The 12,628-nt window shown below is 30.7% G+C and overlaps 2 protein-coding genes across 2 annotated transcripts; one reads left to right on the forward strand and one right to left on the reverse strand.

The window, feature by feature from the left end:
• The first annotated feature begins 4,104 nt into the window (after positions 1–4,104).
• Positions 4,105–6,335, forward strand: LOC145571373 (cationic peroxidase 1-like). The gene is made up of 4 exons (XM_081630419.1): positions 4,105–4,308; positions 4,918–5,109; positions 5,248–5,413; positions 5,932–6,335. The coding sequence occupies exons 1-4, from the start codon at positions 4,105–4,107 to the stop codon at positions 6,333–6,335; spliced, it is 966 nt and encodes a 321-aa protein (XP_081486545.1).
• A 2,650-nt stretch (positions 6,336–8,985) lies between these two features.
• On the reverse strand, positions 8,986–12,364 carry LOC145572639 (cationic peroxidase 1-like). Its single transcript, XM_081631599.1, has 4 exons — positions 12,152–12,364; positions 11,853–12,035; positions 11,043–11,211; positions 8,986–9,620 (listed from the first exon to the last, which is right to left on the reverse strand). Exons 1-4 carry the CDS (start codon positions 12,362–12,364, stop codon positions 9,229–9,231), a joined length of 957 nt encoding a protein of 318 aa, XP_081487725.1. The 3' UTR covers positions 8,986–9,228.
• Positions 12,365–12,628: the final 264 nt, after the last annotated feature.

Genomic DNA, 12,628 nt, shown 5'->3' on the forward strand with positions numbered 1-12,628 from the left:
TTACTAAACTGAAATTATTTTTACTTAATATTATTTTTTTAAGGTGAAGTGAACATGGCCTTAGTATGACTTTATTATTATATACAAAACCTATGCTCATAAGGTAGGAAACAATCTTCTAAAACATATACTATCATAACCATATATCCTAAAGATATATTAACTAAATAATATAGATTGACATAAATAATCCTAAATATATTATTTTTCTAATAATATCAACACATGAAAATATATTACACATATATTTTGTGATATTGATGATATATTATATCACTAATAATGTGGAAAAACTTATAAAATGATGAATTCATATCAATGCAAAGTTGTAGTTTACATCAAAGCACTTTGTATTTGAGATATCACATCTTATTCCTTATTGTTTGTTATTTTCTACTTCCTTGATTTCGTTTCCTTAAATAATCTGGAGAAAAGTACATGTATATTATGAGAAAAAATGAGAGTTCATGTACATAAATAAATGATTTGTTCAAGAACATAAATAAACGAGCTCGTTGTTCAAGAATTTTTTGAATAATGAGTATCATGCTTGTGTTCGTTCAAGCTCATATATTAAACGAGTGTTCAAAAGTTGTTTAACTTCAGCTCATTTATTAATTAACAAATATAAACGAGCTTCAATAATCAAGCTTGAGCCTAAGTAGTTTATTTATCAGTTTAGTTAATTTACACACCTTGCTAGTGATACTGTACGGTGCCTCTCGCTCATGTTGATGAAAAGGAAGGCTAGCTTAACCTCCTACCATCAAATCTCTTCAAAGAAGGGAGCAAAATAGTAGGCTAAGGCGGAGCCATTGACAGCAAGGAGAGTCGGTTTGCAGCAGAAATTCCAACCAAAACTTTTAAGTTCATTGGCGGAGATAATAAATTATTATATGGTTTAATTTCTAGAAAAAGATGTTAATTACTAACTTAACCAGCAACTCGATCCAATGCAACCTAAAAAATCCATTTTATATTTCGACTTGTAAGAACATGAAGTATTAATTTAGCATAACTCAATTATGAAATAGATTTATATAATAGGTCTAACCCAATCCAGGTGAACCCGACTCAAATACCCACCAAATTGACACCTTTATGTAAGATATATGCTAAATAAGGGGATTTGTATAATTGCTTATTCACAATTCTTGCAAAGTATGCCCTAAATAGCAAGTGTAACTTAAAAAAAACAGGGCTTTTTGTCAAAAACTACCTAATAAAACCCATATTTTGCGAGAAACTACCTAATAAATAAAATGTTGTAATAAACTACCTAATAAAGGTAAAATGTTGAAAAAAACTACCTAAAAAAAGGCAAAATGTTGTAAAATACTACCTATACTGCATATTCACCGTTGATCGACCTCAAAACATTCCCAAAACCACCGTTTTCATTCCCAAAACTAACACAACTTGTTTGATATCGTCTCCACCACATCTAAACCACCTTTCAACTCCAAACCCACCACCTCTAACCCTAGAAACCACCATTCCGAAGCACTAATCTACCCTCACCAACTCATAATATCCTCCAACTACCCCGAAAATAACCTTACCACTTTGAAAACCAACCATCACGGTGGTTTTGGGGGTGTTCTAAGGTGGATCAACATCCTAAATTAAGTCAACGGTGGAATTTCAGTCAAAGGTAGTATATTACAACATTTTATCTTTTATTAGGTAGTTTCTTACAACATTTTTTTAATTAGATAGTTTCTCACAAAATTTAGGCTTTAAGTAGTTTCTCACAAAATGTCCAACAAAAAATGAAGGGAGTATCTTTTTTGGCTTAATTTTCAAAACCAGTTTTTGGATGGAGTAGATCGCTCTTGGTTGGCTCTAGGTAATTATCAATTGGGCCTAAATTTTGGTTTGAAGTTCGATTTTCGGTTCTCTAAACCTAAAATAAAACCAAATCGCAAACTGTATTTTTTCATTTTTCAAAAGCAAACCGCAACATATTTAATATTAAAAAAAATAAAAAAGAAAATTTTGACATTTGCTACCACTAAAAACACCATGCTTCACATTTGCTACCGGTTTAAATTTTTTTTTTTTTACTTTACTACCACCCAAATCAGAGTTTGTTAAAAATAACTATTACTTACCTTATACCGTTAATATTTCCGTTAGTAGGGCCCAACCACCGTCCAGCCACCCCCTCCCCGTCAGCCACCCCTCCCCCTGCCTTTCCCCCACCTACGCAGCCCCCACCAGCAGCCTAGCACCTGACTCGCACCGGTTTTCTCATCAACCACTACTGCAATAACAACCTGCAACCACCGACCCCACTTCTCTGCAGCCACATCCCAGCCCCAACAATAACAGCAGCGACAATTCAGCAACAAAACCACCACGTAATCAGTAGCACCGGCCAAATTCTCACGCCACAACACTCAATCACCAACCGCCAAACTGCACCACCCTGCAATCAGACGCCACAACACTCAACCACCAGTCGAACCCACAAAACAGCAGCCCCCAAGAAGCTTCAATTTAGCCTGATTCGATTTGGATTTTGTGTGTTTGGGTTATGGGTTTCATAGATAAAGGGGTGGCCTGGGTTTCGGGCTGGTGGTTTAAGGTTAGGGATGGCGGTTTTGGGTGGGGGAAGGGGAGGGAGTGGGGTGGTCGGCCGCCGGCAGGGGGGAGGGGGAAGGGTGGCTGACGGGAGGGGGCAAGCTATTAAGGGTGGCTGGTTTTTTTTTTAAAAAAAAAATTATTATTTTTTTTTTGAATAAACTTAACGGAACTCTAACGGATTCCGTTAAGTGGTACTTATTTTTAACAAACTCTAATTTGGGTGGTAGTAAAGTTAAAAAAAAAAATTAAACCGGTAGCAAATGTGAAGCATGGTGTTTTTAGTGGTAGCAAATTTCAAAATTTCCTAAAAAAAATTTAAAAAAAAAAACCAACCATATTTCTTATTCAATTCAGTTTTAAACTGAATTACTTTCACCCCTTGTCTTGTCCACTTTATAAGGCTAGAGGGTTAATCCTTTCTTTGTAAAATATTCACTCGTTTTGTGATAATTGCAATAGGCATTGTACAAATTGAAGACCAAAGAAGGAATTATTACATTGGTAACTTTCAACATTGTCATATGATTTTGAGTTAAAAACCTTCTTGGACTTGTGAAGTGGAATTTTGTAGCAGGTGCAGGGAGCAACTTTCATCATTGTCATATGGTTTTGAGATAAAACCTTCTTAGACTTGTGAAGTGAATCTTTGTGACGAGTGTAGCACAACACCGTTTAACATTGTGGAATTGAGTACGATGATTTATATTCATTGTGATACCTATATTCCTTTTTTTTTTTAATGTAAATTATTGTATTTTCAAACACTTAATTTATGTATACAATGGCTAAATGCCTTATATTGAGTTTCCATAGATTATTTTAAGGCTTAACCAATTAACAACAAAAACAACAATAGAAAATTTGGATGTAAATGTTAAAGATATAAGATATCGGAAATTATATCTAAATATTTTTCGATATATTATATCTCTTACAGTAATGTTGGGGTATGTATATTCAGTAGATTTATTCGCTAACACTAAATTTATAGAAATAGTAAAATTGCACCTAACAAAGAGAAAAATATATGACACTATATTACACTACATGAGTAACATGACCAACTAATTCACTAAACTTCAATGCAATTGCAAAATATAACATTTTTATTTCTTAGCCGATTATTAATACGTGTGCAAATATTCACCAACACACATCATGTGTGGTTTTATACTTCCGTTACACCCTAATGCATAAGCAACCACACAAACGCTAAATGTTTACAATGTTCAAAAATTGAAATAAACCAAGATAAAATAATCCAACTAATAACCAAGCTAAAATAATATTGAATGAATTTGACAATTTCATAATTAGATATGCTAAATAAGGGACTTGCATTGCACTTTTCAAGCATGGTCATCAAAAATAGAGTGTGTAGATAATTTTCAAACACTATAAAAGAAAATACAATAGATCCATAAAACATAATAATTTGAGATAGTAACTTAACACTTATTTTAATTTATTTCCTAATATTTTATGCATATTCTCTAGTCTATTTAAATATCCTCCATGGCTTCCTCCTCGTTGCTTCAATTGTGCTTGATCTTTGTAGTTTTCGGATCGGCATTCGCTCAATTATCCGAGAATTACTATGCAAAATCATGCCCCCAAGCTAAAAGCATAATTGAAGATGAAATTAGGCAAACGATAAAGAAAGAACCTGGCATGGGTGGATCTCTTCTTCATCTTCATTTCAGTGATTGTGGAGTTGGTGTAAGTCTAATATTTTAGGATTTAGTGTTTCAATTTTTTATACATACATATATAACGTATGCACAATATAAATAATTTAAGGATCACAATAAAACAACATACAATTAATTGATTTTCCCATGCAATATTAATTCATGTCAATATCCTCCTCATCACTCTTATTAGAGTTAGAATTCTAACCATAAATTAAAATAATATCTGTTATACATTCAAATGTAATTATATAATCTTCCATGTTCTCTTCTCCATGGACACATGAGAGGGAGGGTCATTTTTGTCATGTTTTGGGAAATGTAATGTAATATTGTGAAATTTCAATCTGACATATGTAAGCTTTAATTAAATCCTTTTTTTACCTTTCATCAAAGCTTCATATTAGTAAATAAATGGTAAATTTACTTCTTAAAAATTTGTTCTTTTTTTGGAAGAAAACAGGATCCAATCAAGTTTATCCATCATTACATAGGTAGAGACAGGGGTAGGGGGAAGTGGCTATGATTTTCCCATATAATTTACTTTTTAATTTAGAAAAAAAATACATAGATTTTTGTATCATTAGCTTTAAAAAAAACAATTGTTGCTTAATATATTTATTTAATACATAATTAGGGATGTGATGGATCAATATTACTTGACGACACACCAAAGAAAGCCGGGGAGAAGTCTTCATTTATAAATGTAAATTCAACTTGGGGATACGAAGTCATTGATAGGATCAAAGCTCGACTAGAAAAAGCATGTCCTGGTGTTGTATCATGTGCTGATATCTTAGCATCAGCTGCTCGAGACTCTGTTGTTACGGTATGATTATCGTAATTATTTTCATGTTCCACCTTGATCAATACTTTATTTGTTAATTTATTGATAAATTTTATTAAGTTACTATGATAATTTTTTTCCTTTAATTCATTTCTTTCTTATTGATCATGAATTTTCTAGCTTGGTGGACCAGCGTGGCCATTACCATTAGGAAGAAGAGATTCAACTGAACCACATAAGATGTTCACTGATGCCTTAGGTTTACTTTTTAATGCGAAATTACCAGCTCTAATTATGGCCTTTAAACAAAAAGGCTATACAACAGAAGAATTTGTGGCTTTGATAGGTAATTTCCTTTCTATTATTCACAAAGGAGGCAATTTCTTTTTTTCTTTTTTTTTTCTTTTTTCTCTCTCTCTCTCTTTTTTTTTTTTTTTTTTTAGAACAAGAGGCAATTTCATTAATAATAAACATAATTAGTTTTATGTGATAAGTTATTTGTTTATCTAGTATTGTCCATCCTATAATATAGTGATCGATTCATTTTACATAATTACCTTTTTTTTTTTACATAATAATTACCATACATGCAAAGCTTATATGTCACTTTTTATTACGGAGTATAATTTATTTATTTATTTATTTATTTTTGTACTTTCCCATATAGAAATACCTTGTATAAATATTATACACTACCATATTAGAAACCTTGGCTCCCGTGAAAAATAATAAGTGATCTTATGTTATGAGATAGAGAGAGTACACGTTGTAATGATTTTGTAGACGCGGTGAGAGATATTGACCTAAAATTATATGAAAAGTCATAAATTTTAAATTTTGACTAATGTTGTTTCTTGAGTACAGGTTCTCACACAATTGGTAGGGCAAGATGCTTAACCTTCCGAAAGCATATCTATGACGATAAGAATATAGATCCTGCCTTTGCGAAGGCGATGCAAGCACATTGCCCCAAGGTAGGAAACAATAGCGAACGTATACCAATCGACTCCACCACACCATACGTGTTTGACAATGCATACTTCAAAAACTTGATGCAACAAAAAGGTCTTCTTGGCATAGATCAAGAACTATACACCGGAAAGGGAGGAATCACAGATGCCATAGTCGCGAATTATAGTTCAAATCAGGATATTTTTTTCAAGCAATATGTTACGGCAATAACAAAGTTTGGACAAACTGGTGTTCTTACCGGCACTAAAGGAGAGGTTAGAACTAATTGTAGAAAGGTTAATGCTCCAAAATTTTGAAGCTTGCTATAGATGAATGTGTGTGATGTATTAAATAAATATAAAAAAGAACTAACTGTAGGATGGTTAATTGTATGATTGTAATTCCAATCATAGAAAAAGGTGTACACAAGTTACTATCTCTAATAAAATACTTGATTCCAATATGATAAACAGTTGCTATATTTAATTTACTATACGTTTAAAAGACAATATCTTTCTTGAACCCGAGATATTACCACTCTATCTTTTGAGAGAGAGAGAGAGGAAAAAAAAAAAAACAAAAACCCTATGACTCTAAGCCACTAACACAAACTAGTCACTTAGAAGAGTAAATTCCTAGACATTAGGAGTAAACTAATCACTAATAATAATTTTAAACAAATATTCCAACAATATTCACATATTCAAAAAGCAAATTCTAGTTACTTTCTGGCATGTAGATCGGTGTAGACGAATGTATATTGCTCGATTTGCAAACAATTCGTGAATGGCTCGTTTAATAATCAAGTTAATTAGCGAGCTTTTTTCATATGAACGAATTTAAATATATATATGAGCTTCTTTAATAAATGAGCTTTAATTTGTCTTTTTGTCATTTAAAAATCTCAAATTCACCATCATAAAAAACCTTAATTAAAAAATTTAGACTTAAATTAACAATTGTGAGTTAGTCACTAATAATTTATAAAAAGATAAAATGATCAATTTGTATCAAAGTTGTATTTTACATCATAGCACATTGTATTTGAGATATCAACTCTTAGGGCTTGTTCTGATTTACTTAATTGAGCTGAACTGAATATATTGGAGTTGAACTGAACTGAATTGAATATTTTATGAGAGAAGGAAATTAGGAACTGAATTGAACTGATTGGAGCTGAATTAAACTGAACTGAAAATAAGCTGAAGAGAACAAGCCTTTATTCCTTTTTGTTTGTGATTTTAACTTCCTTGATTTCTTTTCCTCTTATAATCTGGAAATAAATACATGTATATTATGAGAAAAAATTAGTTCGTGCACATAAATAAATGAGTTGTTGACAGGTGGTCACATACCTAACAAAAATAATAATAACCTAACTATTCCTCCTAATTATGTAGTAGGATAAGTCAGGGTCGAATCCACATAGAGAAGGTTGTTTAACAATCAACTTTTACCTGTTTTTTAACATATTATACTTTATCTGTTTTTTAATACTTGCAACACTTCTCTAAAATGAAAATGTCACAACACTTGCTATAATATAAATATATAATTAGAATTTTTTTGGGGGAAAAGTTGTAATATTTCCTTTATTTAGAGCATATGGCCTACTAAATTATTCTTCTAACAACCTCTCATCCTATTTTAATGTATATTAAATCACATGAACCCCACTTTTCTAAAATACCGTTAAAAAAGTGTATATTACAACTATTCAAAAAACGGAAGAAGTATATGATATTCTCGATACATATTGTCATATTAGCTCATATACAAAGTGGGTCACTAAGATAATTTCTATATTTACTATACATTTAAAAGACAATATCTTTCTTGAACCTCCGGTATAACAATGGAATTTTAATTTACTAAAATATTCCTAATAGAGTATATTTACTAATTATTTAAAAGACAATAGCTTAATTAAGCTGATGCATGGTAAAAATTCAAAATCGATTTACATAATCTATCAATTTATATTTATAGCTAAAAAAATAAAATGAAGAAAACATTAACTATTTATGGTTGTATATATAAGTTAGTTGCTAGCTATAAGCCATCAAAATAATTCCTTTATTACATTATGTGAAATTAAACAAAAGTCAATAAGTCATGCGTACGTGTGTATGATGAAGACCACAAGTATAAAGAACTTGAAGTAAGTATGCAACTAATAAAGGATGATATCACATAAATGACTATTTCTAATTGCTGAAAAGTCTGCTAATAAAACTAAAAAGATTTCAATTGTTAAATAACAAGTAGACATTGGTTAACTTTTGTTACTTGGGTGGCAAGTTAACTATACGTGCGTAGTCCGTAGTACTGTAATTTTTTCTCATTTCACAAGTTGAGGTTACTTATTGTGTGGGAAACTCCAAGTTGACAGGTAGTTAATAATTAATGTAGTTGCAACCGGGTTTTATCTTAAGCTTATGTCTTCTCTTCTAAATTTTAACTCTATTTATCTTGTCTGATTTGATCTAGTAAGTTATCAATAATTGTTTAAGAATTGAAGCTTAAATCTTAATGTACTGCGCTTGATCCTAAACTTAATGTCCAAATATTAAGAACTTATTCTATTCAACTTATTCCATAAACTTAATACTTCTAATACCAAATTAGTAGAAGGATTCAAATAAGACTAATGAATAATTAAATATCAAATTCAAATCATTGGATATTAAACTTAACGCCCTATCTCAAGCTGTTATTTATCCATCTTTCATCTGCCACTTGTGCCTTCCCTAATCCATATCTTTCGTAAGTGTCCCATGCATAATGAAAAAAGAAAAGATAGTTAATCACTTTATAAGGTTAAGAGGGTACTCCTATCGCCATATGATTTTGGATTGAAACGTCCTTGAACTAGTAAAGTACGGAGTAGACTCTTCGTCTCTTGATTGTGGGAAAGGCCCAACAAACCCTTGGAGATGAGTAGAACACAAAAGAACAATGGTAGTGCATGTATTTCAATAACTAACAAAAACAAAAATCAATATTATTAAACCTTAACCCATCAAAAGTTTGTTATCGTCCATCAACCATAAATTTAATAAACTTTTAATTTCACTCATTTATTTTCATAACCTAATCAGCAAATTAATTTTTGCATATAAACTTCTTTATTATTTTCATACACAATTTAAATATATTAAATAATATTATTTTCATCACACTTCTTGACGATAAAATAATAGTGAGTCCTTAACGTAGAGCCCTACAGTTACTTTTGATTGTTCCGCTATTGCCGGTTTGAACACCAAGCCTACTCATCTTCAACATTGCAGCAGCAAAATCATTGAAGAAAGCTCCCTCATTGCTCGCATAGAGTCGAACCGCACGATCAGTTTGGCCTCCACGTCCGGTGAATAGTACTTGGTCTGAATGAAGTAGACCTTCAAAATTGGTTAAACCCACAAAGTATTCATTGTTAAAGGCGTTCGGACTACGAACATCCAACGGACCAAGGTTGTTGTCCCCACCATTTCGGGGGCATATACTTTGCAAGAATTGTGCGTAAGCGGGAAGAATGTTTCGTTCGTTGTAGGCTCGATCACGGAACCTTAGGCACCTAGCTTGCCCTAATGTGTGAGCACCTAAACAAAAACAAAATTTGTGTTGAAAATAGGATAGTACACCAGGGTGCACCATGCGCATGGTACCCGTAAAGCAGAAAGAACATATTGTTGTTTGACAAAACACATACTTATGTTTGACAAAAAACATAAAATATATATATATATATATATATATATATATATATATATATATATATATATATATATATATATATATATATATATATATATATTTGATATGTTCTTTACATTATAACTTATGTTCTTTTAACATATGTTATTTTGAATTTTGAAATTTAATTTGAAAATGAAATCTTGAATTATTTTTAGTTGAAAATAATTTTAGAGATAGAACACTAAAATTATTATGGAAAGTTGAATTTTTGGAGAAAAGAAAACTATTTTTGGGGAAATATTATCTTTGGTAAAGATTTTTCCGTTAATGTGTAATTTTTCATGAAATTTTAATAAAGTTTTTATCATGTTCTTTTGTAATGTCTTCCTGTTCTTTTATAATGCATGTTCTTTTTCAAAAACCTTGATGTTTTTTTTCAAACTATTGAATGTTCTTTCCGCCTTTTTTTTTATTTAACTAGGTGCACCATGCACATAGATTAATTTGAAAGTAATAAATGTAAAGTTTTATAATAGGATTGTATCCCACTATTATAGATTATATTCTTTCTCCGTTTTTTAAGGAAAATGTTAAACATAATTCTAAGGATTATGTATAAGGAACTAAAAAAAGAAATATTGAGGATATATTAACATTTATCACGCCAATATGCGCGTGATTTTGTCTTAAATTCTCAACTCTGTTCCATTTTAGGTTGTATATTCAATGTTTTTATATAACGCTAAGGATTACATATATCATTATTCTTTTTTAATGCAAAATTTTGACTTTTATATAGTTCATATACTCCACTTTTACTGGTTTTGATAACAACGAGAAAAAAAATATATATAAGCTAGATACGTCTCGATTTATACTTATTTGATATCTAATTTTATAATTTTTACAGATTAATAATAAAATATATTAATAATTAAAATAACGCATTACAAGCATGAAATTAAATGATCTGAGAAATGTTACATTCAAATTTCAAAAGACAACTAAGGAAGTGTTACATAGTTTCCAATTTCTGTTTATATAAAAAAAACGTTGCGATAAGATAAGATAAGAACTACTAATTATCGTATAACCACGGCATTCGAAGACTATTTCTAAAAGTAGACTGTTGATTATAATAATTTTCTGTTTAGAATCAAGTTTTAGAGTTGAAATTTGATCTAATTACAGAAATCGGACCGTTGAATATTATTTTTTAATTTCATATAATGTTGTTACGTATTAGCTAGTTTAATCTAATTATCTATCTTCGCCAAAAAAAAATTATTTATCATTAGAGAATTGACGGGGTTAAGAAAAAAAACCTGAAAGAGCAACGATTTCTCGGACAGAAAAACCTTTGCGAGAGAACAAGGAGACGAGGTCACGGACGTTATCGGAACCGAAGGGAAGATTAGTATCAGCTGCACCAGCACTTGGTGTTGAAGTTGAGTCTCTTCTTCCAAATTCAAGATTCCAGCTTGGACCTCCAAGCTATAAATTCGAACAATCAATTACACTATACTGGCTAACATAATTAGTTAGATCATATTATTAATTTCAATTATATATCAACTAGGTTAGAACCCGTGCGATGCACGGTATATATAAAACCTATTTTAAATTTGTACATTTAAAAATATAAATCGTTATTATACATGAATATAAATAAGAATTACGTACATTTTGTAACTTAAAATCTTTTATTTTCATCAAAATTATGATATAGTATTTGTTCAACGTCATCTTATTCATAGTTTAATATTGATAGGTTTTAGTTGTAAGGAAAAAACATCTAATATTTAAATTTCAAAAATGTTAAATATGATAGCTCTACAAAAAAGAAAAGAAAAATGACATCATCATTGCATTTAGGTGGGAAAATTTCTATTAAGAGAGCGACACATGAGCAGGGGTGACGTCAGCACCTTTATTTTAGTAATAGTTAATAAATTAAATTATGTCAAATACATTGTTTCTCATATTGTAGAGAATGTCAATAAATCTTTAGCAATTTTAGGAATGAAAAATATAAAAGTCGTTTTATGTTAAAACTTTTTTTTTTTTTTTTTTTTTTTTTTTTTTTTTGTAAATTTTATTGAGCGTGTTAGATAGGATATTAATTAGTAGCTCACCGCAACAACAGACTCCTTAGCAGCAAGTGCCACAATATCTGAGCAAGATACTACACCGGGACAAGTAGCCTCAACTCGTTGTTTGATGGAGTCTATCACATCAAATCCTTGCAAAGAGCCTACGTTGTGAACGGATTGTTTTTCACCTCCTTGGATATCCACTAATACTGATGCATCACATCCCTGTATTTAAACACAACATGTTACATATTTTTTGTAACGAATTTCAACATTATAGGAAGTAATAATGCTAACATAAATTTAAATGATTGTACAATGCGTATAATCTAGGTACTTACACCAACAAAGCAATCATGGAAATGAAGGCGAAGCAACAAAGCACCCATTCGTTGATCATTGGCAATAGCATCCCTAGTGACTGATTGAACGATAGAATTAAAATTAGGGCATCTTGAATCGTAAAAGTTTGTAGACAACCCGCTTTGAGCATGAGTTGTGGTGGTGAAGGATAAGAGAAGCAAGAACATGCAAAGGCTAGCAAATGGAGCCATGTAGTTTAAAATAGCCTTAACTTGAATGAAATTACAAGTAATTAGCATTTGCTAGCTAGGAAAGCTTGTAACAATAAGATACTTTGAGCTCAAATTTATATGTTTTTTGTTGAACTCATAAACTATGATTATATTATTGCAAATTGAAAACTGTAGAAGAGGTCCATGAATTATTATTTTCTTCCTTTGTCACCATGTCCACGAAAAAAACCGACAACTTATCGTATAAATTTTTAATTCATATTTATATAATCCATCAAATTG

The sequence above is a fragment of the Chenopodium album genome, chromosome 12 (genome assembly GCF_948465745.1).
Source record: "Chenopodium album chromosome 12, dcCheAlbu1.1, whole genome shotgun sequence".
NCBI lineage: Eukaryota > Viridiplantae > Streptophyta > Magnoliopsida > Caryophyllales > Amaranthaceae > Chenopodium > Chenopodium album.

What these genes read in the sequence shown, in the direction of transcription:
- LOC145572639 (XM_081631599.1), bottom strand. Translation starts at nt 12,364, where the DNA reads ATGGCTCCATTTGCTAGCCTTTGCATGTTCTTGCTTCTCTTATCCTTC. An exon ending in TCCATGATTGCTTTGTTGGT is followed by an intron (nt 12,036 to 12,151) that starts GTAAGTACCTAG and finishes GTTTAAATACAG; the next exon opens with GGATGTGATGCATCAGTATT. An exon ending in AGAAATCGTTGCTCTTTCAG is followed by an intron (nt 9,621 to 11,042) that starts GTTTTTTTTCTT and finishes GTTTTTGTTTAG; the next exon opens with GTGCTCACACATTAGGGCAA.
- LOC145571373 (XM_081630419.1), top strand. Translation starts at nt 4,105, where the DNA reads ATGGCTTCCTCCTCGTTGCTTCAATTGTGCTTGATCTTTGTAGTTTTC. An exon ending in TCAGTGATTGTGGAGTTGGT is followed by an intron (nt 4,309 to 4,917) that starts GTAAGTCTAATA and finishes ATACATAATTAG; the next exon opens with GGATGTGATGGATCAATATT. An exon ending in CTCGAGACTCTGTTGTTACG is followed by an intron (nt 5,110 to 5,247) that starts GTATGATTATCG and finishes TGAATTTTCTAG; the next exon opens with CTTGGTGGACCAGCGTGGCC.